The sequence below is a fragment of the Orcinus orca genome, chromosome 14 (assembly GCF_937001465.1).
Source record: "Orcinus orca chromosome 14, mOrcOrc1.1, whole genome shotgun sequence".
NCBI lineage: Eukaryota > Metazoa > Chordata > Mammalia > Artiodactyla > Delphinidae > Orcinus > Orcinus orca.
In genome coordinates, this window is record NC_064572.1 from 52831815 (window position 1) to 52851141 (window position 19327).

At 34.3% G+C, this 19327-nt stretch overlaps 1 protein-coding gene across 1 annotated transcript in view; it reads left to right on the top strand.

The window, feature by feature from the left end:
• Positions 1-19327, top strand: part of PTEN (phosphatase and tensin homolog) — an 86286-nt gene that overhangs the window by 37042 nt on the left and 29917 nt on the right. Inside the window, exon 3 of the mRNA NM_001309477.1 lies at positions 13884-13928. Within this exon, the coding sequence (NP_001296406.1) occupies positions 13884-13928 (45 nt within the window). The remainder of the gene's footprint in view (positions 1-13883; positions 13929-19327) is intronic.

Sequence of the window (19327 nt, forward strand, 5' to 3'; positions counted from 1 at the left end):
GAAGGGTGTATTTGCTTCTCATCTCTTGAAATTCTCCAAAATGGAATGGTTTTGGATGCTCAGCAGCCTAGAGATGGCAAATATCCCCTACAGATTTCTCCTATTTTACACGTCCCACCCTCAGACCCTCTTCCCAAAGATATCTACAATTAAAAGTTTCACATATTCTTTAAAAAATTGTTTTCATCTTATACTCACTTTTTTAAGAATTACAAATGAGAACATACTGCATATTCTTTTTTCATTTAACATACTTAGGAATTTTCCATATTGGTGTGGAGATATAATTGATTATTTTATTGGTTGTCTTTTATTCCGTCTTATGATCATACCATAATAAACAGCCTGCCCAGATACATTTTTTAGGGTATTTCCAGTTATTGCTATTGAAAACAGTGCTCTAATGAAAAGCTTCACACATTTATCTTGGTGTCCTTTTGCAAGTACTTATAATCCTTAAGGTAAATTCTTTGCAGTGGGTCCAGTGGGTCCATGGTTTAAACTAAAAAATGGTATCATTTTATATTCTCACCAACATGTATGAGTCTTGCCCCTCTCACAGTCTTGGTGAACTGAATATTATGAAACTTAAAACTTTTTACTATTTGTTGTAATTTGATTTTTGATTGCATTTCTTTTTGAGGTTAAACAACTTGGTGATCTTTATTGGTCTTAACAGATTTTTCCTTGGTTTGTTTGTGTATACCACCCTATTATTATTTCTTTTCTTAATGATTTTTATGAACTTTTTGAAAATTAGCAAATTAGTGGTACCGTTTCTTCAGACCATTTTTATAATGCTATGCCACTCTTGCCATTTGAATTTTACAACTACAAGATTCAGATGAAGCAGTGATAAAGAGCTTAGTGGATTATTTCTGTTTGAATTATTTATTGTTAACTGTCTTCTCTACTAATATGTATAATCATGGAATAGCAGAGATTTTTGTTGATAGCTGTTTGTTAAGAAATGTTCTTTAAGAGATAGCCTTGCTTAAATTGCAAATAAAAAATGCTTTTAATCCAGAGAAATATCATGTACCAATCGCTCTTGAGTTATTGAATCAGAGCAATATTCTCTTGGACAGAGAAGATAGAAGTGAAAAGGAGATTTAGGAGTTCCTGCTTTTTTTCTACCTCTAGCATTATACAGCTGTCTAACTCATGGAATTCTACCTTATTTATTGTTCTTTTTTTAGTCTAAACATTGCCCCGCACTCCAAGCCTTTTCTTTTGTCTTTTCCATTTTTATGTTCCTTTATATATGTTACTCTTTTATGTTCATCTATAACTATTTCCCTCCTTTTTTCTGGCGGTGTGTATTTATTTGTTTGTTTATTTTTAAAATAACGTTGTGGGTAAATTCTCTGCAGCTATGTTTATTGGTCTTAGATAATTTCTGTTTTTCCTCTTTTGTCTTTTTTAAACTAGAGTCATTTGTAATTGTTTATACAGAATTTTAGTTTTTAAAGCCTCTCTATGGTCTTTCCTTTTAGATATTGAGTTATGAATTCATAGCCTGTTATTTAAATGAAGCTTTTGAAATCCGTTTTACTGATCTGTATCATATCTAACTATGCCAGTATTTCCTTCCTTGTCTGACGTAAATTCTAAAATTATATGAACACTTTCTCCCTGTTTCCTGGCATTTCCACTCAAACTTGTTCCTCATTCTTGGTTAGAAATGTGTCCAAATTGTAGTTCCCTTCTTTATTAGTCTACTGATAAAAGAAAATTAATAAAAAAATATCAAGAATTTGTTAGAAAATTGCATATAGTTGAAAATACCTTTTTCAGTGGATATTTTGACAGTTGTGAAGTCCCCAGTTATTACTGTATCTTTCTTCTGTTTCAATTTTATTCTCTATCCCAAGAATATACCCATTTCTGTTTCCTTTCTAAGAAGCATGTGCATTGTATTCCAGTGGATTTTTTCATAGATACATCTTTTAGACTTATGCTATCCAATATGGTAGCCACTAGCCACATGTAGCTGATTATGATTAAATTTACATTCATTAAAAATAAATTTACTCATTCATTTTCCTTTGCACCAGTCACATTTCAAGTGCTCAGTAGCTACACGTGGCTAGTGTCTACTGTGTTGGACAGCACAGATATAGAACATTTCCATCATTGTGGAAAGTTCTATTGGACTACTATTCTAGACAGTGCCATTTTGCTTTTCATTCAAGAAAGTTCTAATTCCTGAAGATGATGTGCTCCTTCTATTGCTATGTCTGCTATTAATCAAAATAAATTTGAGATTTTTTGAGGTGGGTTGCATTTTATAAATTGATGCTTATAATCATATTACTCTTAAAAACCAATTTTTTAAGGTATAATTTATATGCAACATGTACCTTTTTTAAGTGTACACTTCACTGAGTTTTGACATATATATGCCCATGTAAACATCACCACAATCAAGATTTAGAACATTTCTATTACCATAAAAAGTTTCTTAATGCCCCTTTGCAATCAGTCCCCAGCCCTGGTTCCAGGCAATCTCTAAATTTGTCTTCTCTCACTGTAGATAAGTTTTGCCTGTTCTAGAATTTTATATAAATGTAGTCATATAGTATGTACTGTTTTGTGTCTGGCTTCTTTCTTTTAGCGTAATAGTTTTGAAATTCATCCCTGTTGTTGCTTTTATTAGTAATTTGGTTCTTTTTATTGCTGAGTGGTATTCCATTTTATGGATATGATATAATTTATTTATCCATTCCCCTGTGATGGATATTCAGGTTGTTTTCAGTTTGGGTCTATTATGAACAAAGCCGCTATGAGTATTCATGGGCAAGACTTTTGTGGACATATATTTTCATTTCTGTTGGCTACCTATGAGTAGAATTGCTGGGTCATATAGTGTAGATCAATGGAGCAAAATAGAGATTCCAGAAAAACTCACATATACATTAATTGACAAAGGCTTATTAACAAATGAAGCTGGAACAACTGTAAGTCAGTATGAAAAGTAAAATGAACCTTTCTCATCATACAGGCATACCTCATTTTGTTATGCTTCACTTTATTGCACTTCACAAATACTGCATTTTTTTTTTTTTTTTTTTTTTTACAAATTGAAGGTTTATGGCAGCCCTGAGTTGTCAAGTGATGTTTAGCATTTTTTAGCAATAAGGTATTTTTAAGTTAAGGTAGGTACATTGTTTTTTTTAGACATAATGCTGTTATTGCACACTTAATAGACTATAGTATAGTGCAAACATAACTTTTATATATGCACTGGGATACCAGAAATTTCATGTGATTTGCTTTGTTGCTATATCTGCTTTATTGTAGTCGTCTGGAACCAAACTCAAAATATCTCTGAGGTATGCCTGTACACATAAATTAACTTAAAATGGATTATAGATGGAAACATAAAAGAAAATGTAAAACTATAAAACTTCTAGATAAAAACACCAAAGAAGAAAATCTTTGTGACTTTTTGTTTAGTCAAAGATTTCTTAGTACATACAAAATTAACCGTATAAGAAAAAATTGACAAAGTGAACTTTATCAACATTAAATACTTCTGTTTTTTGAAAGACACCATTAGTGAATAAAAAAGCAGCCACAGTCTGGGAGGAATATTTGCAGTGCATATATCTGACAAAGGACTTGAATTCAACACAGTATAAAGATGCTGTTACAAATTCATAAGAGGACAACCCCATAAAGGGCAAAAGATCTGAACAGAAACTTTTTAAAAGAAGATTTATAAATGATCAATAAGCATATGAAAAATTCAAACTCAATCATCAGGAAAATGAAAATTAAAACGCAGTGAGATCCTATTTCATATTTAATGGGGTGGCTAAAACTTAAAGGGCTAATGGGTTGGCAAGGATGTAGATCAACTGGAACTCTTATCCATGTAAAAGCACAAGATGATACAACTTCTTCAGAGAAATGTTTGGTGGTTTCTTATTCATAATATTTTTAATAGCCTTCTGAATTTTTTTCAGTGGGTTATAGATTACTTACTACACTGTTTATTTCTTTTCCTTCTAATTTTATACCTCTTTAGATAGAATAGATTTTCTTTAGTTCTGGGGATTACTACCTTTCACCTGAATATAATATAAAGCTCTTATTTTTGCTCTTCTATTTAACTTGAGATAATGTAGGAGAAAGTACTACTGTGCAGGCAAGAGTGAAAAGTACATTTTCCACAAGATACTTTCCTTGTGTCCGATATATGACTGATTTTAATTCTGACAACCTGAAGATGACTAGAAGGAAATAGTCAAGGGCTAGAATATTTGCAGTTTGTCTGTGTTAATGGGATTAAGGCAGATATAATTTATGTGTTAAAAAGAAAAACAACAATCCAATTTCATGTTTTAGTAGTAGCAGTAGTAATTGTAGGTATGTTAGGGTTCTAAGGGCAAATGTTGATTCAACATGGATACAGCAGATCAATTAAAAATGGTTACGAAATAGTGACTCACCTACAGAAAAATGTAGCAAATAAGTAATTATTTTTCTTTTTAGCCTATTTCTGAATTAGTAAGAGCTATCTAGTGTTCTTAGGCTATTTTCTGAATGGGATACCTTGAAAGGGGGTTTGCTGATGGGTTTTTCTCAAGCTGCTAGGAGCAATTGTTATTATGATTGTGGTTGTTCCTACTTGGAGTTTTGTTACCAATGTATCCACAGTAGTGCTGTCACATTGCAGGTGTTCAATAAATATTTGTTGGATGAATTTTTATCAGTTCCCAGCTCTAATAATATAGACCTTAATATCAGTAAGTACTGGCACCAAGCAGAAATATACCAGTTCACCTTTAAAAAACAGAATGACTCTCAGGCCTTACAGTAAGACTTCAGTTTAATGCAGTGGAGTTTATTTAGTTTGTCAACATAAAGCCTTTCGGTGAAAAGAAGGATTGGTTAGCTATTGAAACATGGAAAAAGCACTGCCAAGAGAAAGGAAGCCTTAGCCAATGAACTTTAGATATTTTTGGCAAAACCATTCCTTTTGTGGAGATGGAAACATCAGAATATCTTAGTCTATTAAAAATTGCTTCATTTAACTAACTTCTCTTGTTTGATTCCACATTTATTCAGCAACATTCTGATTTCAGTTCTCAGGTCTGCTTATGGTGAGATATGGTCATAAAGATATGAATAATTTAGTTCTTATGGCAGTTGGATTTTTCAATAAATTAGTATATTGCCATTATGATCATTGTGATATTTATACATCAGTCATATGATATGGGTTTTAATTTGTCCCTGGGGAGGGGGGGAATAACCCACTCAATATACTAACAGGATCAAGTCTAACCCTGAAAGGTAGAGGGTTAGACTCTGGACCACCAGTAACTTCAAAGTAATAACTGAGTTTCTTATGCCTTCTAAGAGTCAGTATAAAGCTTATCTTGCAACCTAGATTTTTTCTCCTCTACTACAATGAGTTCAGTAGCATGGTGTTAATGTATAGAGCATCTAGATTGAGTTTTGCATTTGATTTATGTAATCTTGTCTTCTTCAGAGTTGAACATTGCATAGTATATTAATTTGTAGAGTGTGACAACTTGTGTAGCAAGTATATGTAAACATTTATATGTACTATATTTCATGAAGAAATATGAAGGTCAGTTTTGAACTTGCTTTGTAATCACTGACTTTTTTTTTTTTTTTTTGGCTGAGTTGGGTCTTTGTTGCTGCGTGCAGGCTTTCTCTAGTTGCAGCGAGTGGGAGCTGCTCTTCATTGTGGTGTGCAAGCTTCTCATTGCGGTGGCTTATCTTGTTGTGGAGCATGGGCTCTAGGTGTGCAGGCTTCAGTAGCTGTGGCTCGCAGGCTCAGTAGTTGTGGCTCGTGGGCTCTAGAGCGCAGGCTCAGTAGTTGTGGTGCACGGGCTTAGTTTCTCCACGGCATGTGGGTTCTTCCTGGACCAGGGATCGAACCTGTGTCCCCTGCACTGGCAGGTGGATTCTTAACAATGAGCCACCAAGGAAATCCCCAATCACCAACTTGCTTAATTGGAGTGTTTAGTCCATTTATATTTAATATAATGAGTAATATGTTTTATTTAAGACCAACATCTTTCTATTTGTGTTTAGTTGTTCATTCATTCCTGTTTCATTCTCATTCTCTCCATTCCTCTTTTTCTGTCCTCTTTGGGGTTAATAGAATATTTTCAGGTATTCAATTTAAATTCTTCTATTGACTTTTTATTTGTATGTATAAATATATATATATTTAGAGTTTGTTCTAGGTATTATAGAACACATTCTTAGCTTATTACAGTTCCCATTAAAATATAAGAGCCCTACAACAGTAAAATTCTGCTTGCCTCAATTTTTTGGTATGATTTTATATCTATGTGTGTAATAAACCCCAGAATACAGTGTTATTTTATTTGCTTTAAACAGTCAGTTGTCTTTCAGTGGAATCAAGAGAAGAAAAAGATGTCCTTTTATATTTATTCCTATATTTACTATTTCTGATGCTTTTTGTTTCTTTCTGTAGACTCACTTTTCATCTGGAATTAGTTCCCTTCAGCCTGTGGGCAAGTCTGCTGGCGACAGATCCTCTCAGCTTATGTTGATTGTTTTTGAAGGGCATTTTGCTGGATATAGACTTCTGGGATGGCTTTTTTTTTTTTTGCTTTTCAGCACTTCATTAGATCTGATGAGAAGTCAGCCATTATTCAGACTGGTATTCTCCTATACATAATGTGTCTTTTTCTTTGACTCCTTTTGTTTTTTTCCGTTTGTCTTTAGTTTTCAGTGGTTTTGATCATGATATGCATAGTGTGGTTCTTTTTATATTTGTCTTACTTGAAGTTTATTGAGCTTCTAGTATCTCTAAGTTAATGTTTTACACCATGGGTGGGGAATTTCCGGCTGTGATGTCTTTAAAATTTTTTTCAATTTCTTTCTTCTGTTCTTCAGGTTAGATAATTACTACTAATCTTTGGTCAAATTCATATCTTTATTTTCCAGCTAATATTTATGCATAACAAACCACCGCTAAACATAAATAGCATAGACCATTTATTTATTTTATACTCACAGATTAAGTGAGTCAGGAATTCAGACAAGGCATGGTGGAGGTGGCTTGTTTCTGCTCCACAGTGTCTGGGGCCTTAGTTGGGAAGACTCAGTGACTGGAGATGAGTTGGCACGTTGGGGGCTGAATCATCTGAAGGTGTTTTCACTCACATGTCTGGTAAATGCAGTCCTTATCTGGGTCTTTAGTTGGGCTGTTGGCCGGAACCCCTATACTTGGCCTTTCCATGTAGGCTAGTTTGGGCTTCCTCATAGCATGGCAGCTTGTTAAGAATGAAGTGCATGGGTAAAAGTGCATGGCATTTTTATGACCTAGCCTTAGAAATAGCTTTATGTCACTTCTGCCCATACTGTGTTGGTTGAGGCAGTCACAAAGGTGTGCCCAAGTTCAAGGGGGAGGGACCATAGACCCCATCACTTGATAGGAACAGTGTTAAGGTTATGTTGTATGAAGAGCATGTGGGATGGGAGATATAGTCATTCTTAGAAAATACAATCTGCCACATCTTTCTTCTGCAGTTCCCAGTCTTCCATTAAGACCATGCAAGTAGATTTTTTTCTTTTCAGATACTGTACTTTTGAGACCCAGAATTTCTGTCTTTTATAGTCTCTGTGTCTTTCTGAGATTTGTCTTTTCATTTGCTATAATCATTTTCCTTTACATTCCCATATATATTTATAATAGCTGCTTCAAAGTCCGTGTCTGCTAATTCTAACATCTGGTTTGTCTTGGTGTTGGTTTCCACTGACTGCTTTTTTTCCCTTGGTCATAGGTCATGTTTTCCTGCTTTGCATGTCTAATAAGTTTTAATTGTATGATGAATGTTGTGGGTGATATGTTGTAGGGAGTCTGAATGTTAATTTAAGGGTGCTGAGTTTCATTTTGTCAGGCATTTAAATTAATGGTTAATCTTCTTGTATTATCAGGTTTGGTTTGCTTTGTTAAGGCAGGCCGATTTTAGTTTTGTCTTTTGTTCAGGGCATGATCCTTACTCCTAACGTGTGGCCTTTCTGGGTTCTCAGCTGAATACGTGAGTTCCTCAGTGAGGTCTCTCCACTCTGGCTGGACCAGAACTCCTTCTCCTAGAGCTGTGCTATCTCTGGTGTCATCTCCATTATGCTTCCAGATTCTGCACATATGCAGCCCAACCCATGGCCAAGGCCCTGAGGTGAATTTCCATACACACTTCGAAGTCCCTCTGTCTGTTCATCCTCCTTTTTCTGCTACCCTCTTCCACAAACTCTAGCTGCTTTACCACCCAACTCCAATCTCTGCCTGTATACCTCAGTGAAACCTTTGTTCCATTTGTGCTACTTCCTTCTGCTGTGTCAGAAAAGAGTCTCCAACCTGAAAACAAGGCAGCCACGGGGTAACCTCATGTTTCTTTTTCCCTAGGGATCATAAGCCCATGCTACCTTTTGTTTAGTGCCTCATACATTTTGCCCAGTTTTACAGTTATTTACAAGAGGAAAACTCCTGTACCAGATACTCTTTAATGGTCAAAAGTATATACATGCTCCTGTAAGAAAAATTTTAAGATATGGCCCCTTTATATTGAATGCCAGTATAAAAAAAGATTTTTAGAACAAAGTTATTTAAGGCCTATTCATAATAGAACTTTAATCTGGTTACAATAACTTTGCTACTGTATAATAATTTATAATGTTCAAATTTTGCTTTTTACTGAATTTTACCCATATATTTGTATTGATGTTCTCTAGAAATGGCAAATAAAGTGAAAATTTTTATTTTATTCTCTCTCCCTCACTAATGGCAGATATTCTTTCCCAGTCTCCAACCTGTTTTAATAGCCTTAACATTACCCCTCAACAAGCCACTACTAGTTTGACACCTATTTACCATCTCTAATGTATTTCCATTTTACTAGGTCAATCAGTATTATTTTGTGGGATATTTAATTTAATGAAAGGTTACCCTAATAGATACTTTTCTTTTCTAGAAGTGAAGTGATTTTATTTTTAAATGTGTGTTATAAGGCATCAAATGAGGCTGTTTATTTAGGAAGCCTTTAGTACTTCCTGAATGGAATGTAGAAAAATAAAGGATTGGGAAGCAGAAATTCTTAGCAGTTGTGCCCATAATAAATAATACTTGAAAGTTAAAAGAGGATAAAAGTTGGCTTTGAATATACATTTTAGACACCTAGCTAAAGTAACATATGACGTGTCCTGATGAAATTGAAGAATAGGCTTTCCATGGCTGGAGCCTCTAGGAGGGATTTAAAGAGATAACACGTTACCAGCATTTTAATGAATTGTTTCTGTTTTGTTGACATCATTTCTCACTGATGTTAGATTTGTGATTTTGGCATACAGTGTGTGCCAATAATTTCTTTTTTTTAACATCCTCAGGACAGGCTCAGTATGAATGAAAATATAATTAAGAAAAACCTCATGAGTCTTTATAAATAGGAATTGCATGAATCATTAAAACTAATTATTTCTCAAGGAGGACTGTTATCACATTGAAAAAAGCTTTGATCCTTGTTTTTTCTACTTTAAAAATAGTATATGAAAATATTAATTTTATGTAAACTCTAAAAAATACTGTTTAAAAGAACCTAGACTTTTAATGAAGCTCACTTTTTGGAGGTAAAACATAGTGTGATATAATTTCATCAGTTCTTACTTTTTTGGGAAAATACATTAGGACAGAAAACTTTTTTCTTTTGAAAGTAGTATGTGCTTATGTTTTAACAACAAAATTGTAGAAGTAAATTGTTGAAAGTAAATCATGAAAGCCTCCATCTTGCCCTGAAAACCCAGGATAGCCACTGTGATCATTTTGGTATGTGTTCTGTCAGTCCTTTAGACTCCAGTTTAAGTGTACGAAGGGCTGCCACATGTGAATAGTATTCCTTGGAGATGGGCAATGGGATGTGTACATACCTATTAATATAGTATTGGTTTATGTATTTAGATTCAAAACATAGTTACCAGACTCCGAATGAACTAAAAATGAACTGTTAATTCTCCAAAATACCTTTCCCCCTCCTCTGCTCACATTTACATCGTAGACTTTCCGTGAGAAAATTGTATTTTTTACTTATTCATTTTCTCTCAGAAGAAACCTATGGTGGAAGATATGGCAGGTAGCAATGAGTTGTTGTTTATTAAATTTTATGATCACGGTCCTTCAAATCATTTGTCTATGTTTTGGTTATTCTAATTACCCATAATATTTACCTAAATTTCCAACCAAATTAAAATAGAAACTGAGAAAAGTCTAAAAGTATGTATAAAGCTTCTAGAACAAAACATAGAGAATATCTTTATGAATTCTTTATGTGTAGGGAAAGATTTCTCAGAGAGGATGCAAAGTTCTAAACAAAAGAAAAATTTGATATATTGGATTTTATCAAAATTTAAATTTGTTGATTTTCAAAGCACAATATTAAGGAAATGAAAAGGCAAGTCATACACAAGGAGCAAATATCTGTCAAAGGACTTATACCCAGAATATATAAAAGACTCCTATAAATCAATAATAAAAAAGACAAATAATCCAGTTGGGGGAAGAAATGAGCCAGTGACTTAAACAGACATTTCAAAGAAGAAAGTGTAAAAATGGCTAATAAACAAATGAAGGACTAGAATTTTAAAAAGCTGACAACACCAAATATTGATGAGACTGTGGAGCAACTGGAACTCTTAAAATGTTGGTAGGACTGTAGAATGGTATAGCTGCTTTTGAAAACTGTTCAGTAGTTTCTTATAGAGTTAAATATGCACGCACCCTGTCTCCTCTGTGACCCAGCAGTTCTACTCCTAGCTGTTATTTACTCAAGGAAATGAAAGCATATGTCCCCCAAAAGACTTGCACGAGAATGTTTATGCACTTTATTCATAATAACCCCAAACTGTAAACATCCCAGATATCCATCAAAGGAGAATGGATAAACAAATGGTGTTATGTTCATGCAGCGGAATAATAGAATAAAAAGAATGAACTATCCATACATGTAACAACATGGGTAAATTCGAAAAACATTAAGTGAAGGAAATCAGTTTAAAAAGAATGCATATTACATGATTACAATTACATGAAATTAAAGAACAAGGCCAAACTAATATATGGTAATAGTAGTAGCTACCTGAGAGCTTGGTGGGGCTTGACTGAAAACGGGCATGAGGGAATTTTCTGGGGTGGTAGAAGTGTTCTATATTTTGATTAGAGTGGTTGTTACAAAACTTATAGAATTGTACACCTAAGATCTGTCTATTTCACTGTATGTAAATTTTTACCTCAATTTAAAGAAAAATCCAAAAGTAAAAATTGAGAAAAAGGTACAGGAATATAGAAGATAAAGAGGGTGGAACAGACAGGAGTGAAAGGGTCTGTAACAAACCACTTTTTCCTGTAATATATTTATAGCTCAGTAGAAGTCTGTAGCAGAATCAGTGCGTCCTGGGTTGGTTGAAGTAGTGGGTTAAAGCAAAGAATTATAAAAAGTTACACATACCTTAAATATTTACTTTAAAAAAGTTGTACACATGAAATACTAAAATCAAATAGTTCTATAGGGTTTATTAACAACCACTGCCACAAAAAAAAAAAAAAGGTAGTTATTTTCCTTTGTTTCCCTATGCCCTGTGGCAAGAGTTCTTAATCTTAGGCCATGCACCTTTTTGACAGTCTGGTGAAGCTTATGAACCCTTTCTTAAAATGATTTTAAATCCATAAAATAAAATTCATAGGATTACAAATGTGCCTATTATATTAGTTTTGGTTATAATTGTTATAAAATATTTTAAAACATTTATATAATAATAGTTATTAACACATTTAAATCAAATCTGTTGGCAGGTCTAATGACTGTTAATTTTTGCAGTGTTGATTGTAAATAATATTTTGATATCTTCATCAACTGTAGTATGACATATCAGTTAGTGATAAAGTTATAAGTACTGCTTGTATTACTGTGTAACATAATTTTTCACATTCAAGTTTATGGACTCTTTTTTTCTTTCCCTCTTAACCCAACCACATATTTTCATTCTCCCATTCTTCCAGTAATATATTGTAATTTTGGTTATATCAATATTGGGTTTTTATGTCATTATGACTAGATAAATGTCATTCATAGTTAAGCAATACAGTATATTATAACTGGTTTTTCCTACACATTTTGTTTTCCCTGGATTTACAATTCTCCCTCTCTCCATCCCTTCTTCCCTCCTTTTTTCTCTCTCTCTTTCTCTCTCTCTCTCGGTTAGTTTCTACATTCTTAACTTTAATTCATCCCTAAACTTACTCCTAGTTGTATAAATCTCTATATATGTTTGAGCACATTTTTTATTATATCAATTTCATCTTCTCCAGGAACCTTCAGGTCTGCCCTAATCTGGATCAGTCGTTCTCTAGGCTTGCTGTATGACTGTCTAATCGAGATGTCCCTTCACTATTCATTCTGGGGATTCTCCTTTTTCTTCTCATGTGTTGGATTCTTCAGTTTCTGGAACTTGTCATCTTCTTTCACGGTTTCCCACCCTTGTTTTGGTGGAACACATCTTGTAGTAACTTCCTGAGAGAGAATATGTGGAAAGCAAAATTATTTGAGACTTTGCTTATTTTAAAATGCCTTTATTATATATGTATTCACACTTGTTTTATAGTCTATCTTGGTATGGAATTCTAGGCTAGGAATAATTTTAAGTCAGAAGGTTTTGCCCAGTTGTTTTCTAGCTGCTGGTATTGCCATTAAAAAGGATGATGTTATTCGGATTCCAGATTCATTTTATGAAACATGTTTCCTCTCATGCAGCTAGGATCTTATGTTTATGTCTTCAGCATTCAGAAATTTCAGTGAGATATGTATGCCTTTATTTGGGTCTGTTTTAATATTGCTGAATACTCATTATACCCTTTCAGTTTGGAAATTCATGGCCTTCAGTTTTGGGTATTTTTCTTGAATTATATCTTGGATTTCTTCTCCTGTGTTTTCTGTTTTTTTCTCTGGGATGCCTATTCATATGTTGAATCTCCTAGACTTTAGATCTTCTAAAATCTTCTCTTCTGTTTTCCATTTGTTCTTCTATTTATTCTATTTCCTCAGCCTTATACTTTTCTAACCCCTCTATTACCTACCTTACAGGATTAAACAAATTTGTATGCATAAAGTATTTAAAATAGTGCCTGGCATATAGTAAGTGTTGGCTGTAATTGTAGTTGTTTAGTTTCTTAACTAATTGTTGAGGGGAGAGGTCTTTGGTCTTTTGATGTATTATTTTGACGTATTAGCTGTATGACCTTGGGCAAGTCCTGTAATTTCTTTGATACCTACCTCTCAGATGTTTGTGAGCATCAAATGAGAATATGTATGTGAAAATATTTAATAAACTTTGTACAGAGCTAATAGTTATTACTTGCATCTTTCAAATATCAAAAGTTTTTAGTTTGAAAGAAAATGATGGCTGAATTTCCAGGATTATCTTTAAGATTTCTTGATTGCATGTGACTATTTCTCACAAAACTGTATAAGCTAGGTAAACTTGAGCTAAATGCTAATGCTGCTTTTTAAAGAAGTTATTTCTTAATACTCAATCTCATTATGTTAGGCTGAAGAGAGATTATGAAAATATTCATTTTATGAAGAGCTATGGCTTTACTTCAGATTGTATAAATCTGTGTAATGTAATAATTAAGAAAGACCTGATTACTAGTTTAAATCCATGGATAGACTATTTATTGGAGTTTATTTATTTTTCTTAAATGATATTTGAGATTAGGAAAAATAGAATCTGTCTTTTGGTTTTTCTCAATAGTAGTAATGTAATTTCAAATGTTAGCTCATTTTTGTTAATGGTGGCTTTTTGTTTGTTTGTTTTGTTTTAAGGTTTTTGGATTCAAAGCATAAAAACCATTACAAGATATACAATCTGTAAGTATGTTTTCTTGTTTGTATGCTTGCAAATATCTTCTAAAATAACTATTGAGTGAAAGTTATTTCCTTGTTAGAATGAGGTAAAGATATATTTTGACAGAATTGTATTCCTAAAACAATTAGTTCAAGAAGTCTGATTGAGAGCATTGTTAGGTCATTTAGAAAGTGTAATGATGAGGTAAAACAATGTTGGCACAGATTCATGTTACTTGATCTGCTTTAAATGACTTGGCATCTAGCCCATCTTTGGGCCCATAACCATGTGGTAACTTGAAGTGTAATTCACACACAGCTTCTGCTAAAGCATTAATGCCATCTTCCATGGAGGGATGCTTCTAGAGTAGACATAATTTTATTCTGTGTCTCTAGATCAATTGATTGAAAAAGCTATTAGCATATTCTCTAACTGTATATAAAATAAATAAGTTAACTAAAATTGTTGAATTGGGTGGTTTCTCTTGTCTGGGGCAGGGATGTAAGGATTGCCTCTTGATTCAGCTAGCTGACCTTATCTTTAACCTTTCATTTTTTCTTTTGACTTTGTGAGTAGAGGTGTAAAATAGAAGAAGAAGGAAAGAAAAGTGTGAAGAAAATATCTTATCATTTTTGCTCTTGACCATTTTTTCCTTCCCAAAATATTGACCATTTTCTAATTAAAAAAACAAATTGTGCATAAAATGTGTTATGTTTCTACCTGGCTTTTATTTTTCCTATGTGATATGTATAAATTATGCAATGGAAAAAATTTTAATCTAAAGTTATGTATGCTAATTTACTGTTATAATTTCTGTAGAGTTTATTTATCAAATGTAAGAACAAGGATTTTTTCTGCGTTCAATGGGCTTTCAGATATTCACCAAAAAAATGAAAGATTCTCTGTGCCTTATTGGCTTGTGGGATGTTGCTTTTTTATCTTTAATTTAGTGATCTTTGTACTCTGATAAGACTTCAGAAGACCTGAGAGTGAAGTAGACACTAGTATTCTATCTCTTAGTGAGTTGTCACTGATTTCCTCAGATGAACAAAGAAGCAAACATTTATTGAGGGCTTGCTACATGTTAGACATTCTACAACATTTTGTTAGTGCAGAGGTGAATAAGATGTAGTTCCATTCCTCAGGTAATTATAGTCTAATGTGAAAGGTAGACAAAGTATTATAGAAGAGGTAACTCTTGTATAGAAGAGAGCTGTGTAGACAACAGTCAAAATAGTGCATTGCACCCCGTAGGGAAGGTTTCATAAAGAATGGCATGTTTGAGCTGGGGTGAAAAGAATCATAGAGGTTGACCTGAGGCTTAGGAGGAGGGGAAATGGCAGTGCAGGCAGAGAGAATGGCGTGTAAGAAGCTTGTTGGCAATAATATTGTCTAGAATATGGCAGATAATCCATTATGGTCAGATTCTGGTGTGTGTGTGTGTGTACGGTGTAGTGGTAATAAGTAAGATGAAAGAAAGTAAAAGGTGCTGTAGAAACTTAAGTTTAGGTGGGTTCCAACTTAACAAATGATCTGTGCGAGTATCTTTCTCTTTTCTGGATTAACCTCTCCTACAAAAACTCTTGTTACAGGTGCCAGAGTGTTTCTGTGGAGGAAAATAAAAACCACAAAGTTTTGTAGTTTTTGAACAACTGGATTCAGAAGTTAAGTTTCAAACAAAAAACCAAACAGGACATGAACTGTCAAAAGCTGGAGTCCACTAAATGAGTCACCTCAGGCTTAGACTCTTAGTACTGGGCATGTAGAGAGTCCCAGACTCTCTACTAAAGATAGAAAGATACTAAAGACAGATTCTGCCTTATTTCAAAACTTTATTTGAGTTTAACATTATATCCAAAGAAAGGAAAGGAAATTCTTTTCATTCCTGTATGCAATGGCTTCCTGCTTCTAGAATTTAGGGCTCAGGTTTGTACTGTCAGTATTGTGGGTCACTTGTGTTATTATGGTTAAAGTTGGCATTGGTATCTAGCCTGGAGAGTTGATTGCCTATTTGTTTTTGTATATCCAAACATCGGACCCCCAAGTTAATGAACTGTCTCATTATTAGTTGAGAGTAGCTTTTGGTGCACATATTTTAACTCCCTTATTCCCCCATCCATTTAATGGAATCATAGACTGGAAAGTACCTGAAAGAGAACATTTAGTCCAACCTTCTCATTTTACTGATGGGGAATCTGAGGCCTAGAGAAGTTAAGTGAGTTGAACAGGGTCACACAGGTACATATGGTAGCAGACCATCCACTGTTGATGCCAGTATTCCCTTTCTGTTTTTTTGTTTGTTTGTTTTAATCACCCCAAATTTTACTTTCTTCAGAAGTTTCTAGAACTACCAAGTTGTAGCATGGTTTGATTTCTGATGTCACTTTTCAGTCTTCTTTACTTTTCTACCTCTGTTTATATTTCTGGCTCTGGGTAAGTGAGTCTGATAAGTAGCAGATGTTTCTATTTTGTTTCTTTTATTTTTAGGATATTAATTAGATGTGATGTATGTCTTTGCAAACATATGTAAATGGAAAGATCTTAAAATATTTGCACTTGACATACCTGTATTTAATAGTATATTAAACTTTTTATGGCAAATATGACATATGTGGGTGAAGAAGAGTTCTTAATGTGGACTTTCTAATAATTGACTGTAACTTTATATCTCTATTATCAGGCATTCAGTAAGTTATTTTAAGAAAGGACAAAATTAGCCTCATATCATTAACCAAATTCAGGTATACTTGGTGAATTACTTAGTACATTAATCAGTTCGTTTTATGCAAGTGTGTGTACTTCATTTTTGTATTTTCCTCTGTAATCTGTCTTCTGGTGGGGGTAAGGGGAGGAGGGGGGAGATAGGGTATAAAGATATACTATAGTTCTTGCCTTTGAGGAAGTTAAATGTTCACTGGATACTAATTTTTAAAAGGTTGACTGTATTTCATGGTATATTCTATTTGACATACAGCTATGCATCAATTTGTGGTAAACCTTCAGCTGTTGTTAATTTTTATCTATTAAGTTTTATTTTGTAAGATAGGGATAGCTCCATTGAAGAGAGTAAAGAAGAGACCTACATGCCTAGCTGATTCTATGACGAGTCTCATTTCTCTGGAAGCATTTCCTATTAATCTTATCCCTTTCTTCACTTTCTGTCTACTGCTTCATAAAAGCTCTCTTTCAGTGCATCTTTATTTCTCTTGTCTTATATAAGCCAATATGAGGTGATGATTTAAAAAAAGATATCTTTTGAGTTCTAGTTATAAGGAAGTATAAATACACTTGTCTTAGTCAGATCCCATTTACCATTCATGTATCTTTAATTTTGGTTTGTTGAAAGACTTGTCTTATCACTAATATACCATAAATTTACAAGGGACTCTGTGTGTGTGTGTGTGTGCAGTTATCAGAGAAAGTTTGTGTTTTGTTTTTTTAAATTTTTACAATTTATTTATTTTTGGCTGCGTTGGGTCTTCGTTGCTGTGCGTGGGCTTTCTCTAGTTGCGGCGAGCGGGGCCTACTCTTCGTTGCGGTGCACAGGCCTCTCATTGCCGTGGCCTCTCCTGCTGCAGAGCACAGGCTCCAGGCATGAGGGCTTCAGCGGTTGTGGCGCACAGGCTCAGTAGTTGTGGCTCGTGGGCTCCAGAGCACAGGCTCAGCAGTTGTGGCGCCTGGGCTTAGCTGCTCCACAGCATGTGGGATCTTCCTGGACCAGGGATCAAACCTTTGTCCCCTGCATTAGCAGACAGGTTCTTAACCACTGCATCACCAGGGAAGCCCCATCAGAGAAGGTTTTAATTAAGAGAGTCTTTTTCCCGTTGCGGAGCACAGGCTCTGGACGCGCAGGCTCAGCAGCCATGGCTCACGGTCCCCACCGCTCCACGGCATGTGGGATCTTCCTGGACTGGGGCACGAACCCGTGTCCCCGGCATTGGCAGGCAGACTCTCAACCACTGTGCCACCAGGGAAGCCCCATCAGAGAAGGTTTTAATTAAGAGAGTCTTCTTTCTTGCCCGACCAACCACTCCCCAGATCACTTTTATCACTACCAGGCGCAGTATATGTTTTCACATACTCCCTATCCATACCTGTAGATATTTTCACAATTTTTTCATGTTTTCATTATCACTATTTGTTGGTTCTTTTATGCCAAATAATGCTCTTGTTGGAATGCTGACTTTGACTAAAATTTGTTATTGTTTTGTTTTTTAAACTTCTATATTTTTTATTATGCGTGGAGTATGGAACAATACTGAAAAAAGTTTGACTTTTGTAATCAGAGGTGCTGGGCTCTTCCATTTACATATCGTGGTTTGGGGCCAGTTTTGTAATGCTCTTCTAGATTTTAGCTTTCTCATACATAAAATGGAGACAGTATTAACTGTTAAATGATTGTGAGGATGAATTTAACAACATGGAAACTTTGTAAGGTATGCACATCTAATAGACATTTAGTAGCTCATTATTTTCACTTTCCCTCCATTTTTTTCCTCTTAATAATATTTGAGAATCAGTGTATGAAGGCAGTTATCAGCAGTGTTTATCAAGCCAAACATTTTGAGCTGCTAAAAATGTACAGGAATTTTAGATAACTGAAGCTGTATGAAACTCAAAATGTTTATTTTTTATTGTGCTCTTATGAGACCAGTTTCTTAGAATTGTTTCCTGGTATATACCTCTCCCCTCACCTCGTAAGCCCTATTTTACATGATTCCTTATAAAATATTCCATTAAGGATTCTTCTCTATTGACCATACTCCTCTTTAACCTGTACCAAAGAAAGTGTAAAACGTTACTATTTTCTTGGTCAGTTCTCTTCTTTCTGCCTGTCATTTTTTTTTTAATAAAAGCGAGTATGAAATTATTTAGCAAGGATGCGTATATGTGCATATGTCATTGTTAAATAAATTTTCTTTCTAGCAAAACTCAATATACTAAATTATAGTATGCTAAAATGGAAAAGCTTTGTTTTCAGCAATATTATGAGAAGCTGATTTGTTTCAGGTCTGACCAGTTAGAAATTAGTGGGTTGCAGTTTGCTTATAATTAGTTCAACCTTCATGCGGATTTTTTTTTATTTTTGCCGCACCACCTGGCTTGTTGGACCTTAGTTCCCTGACCAGGGATTGAACCCAGGTCCTCGGCAGTGAGAGCACCAGGGAATTCCCAACCTTCATGTGGATTTGAGTTTAAAAATTGTTTAAAATAGATGAACTCTACAGATATTTCAGGATTTCTAAATGTAAAGCACAGGTCCATAACCTCTTATGTGAAATTCTTTGGGCTAGTTGTGTTTCAGCATTCAGAATTTTTCAGTTTTTAGAAAGGTAACATGGAAGCATATATTTTGTATTGTATAACACCCCAGTGGGATTTGGAACAGTACCTAGGATAAAATGTTTCACTCTTTGCTGTA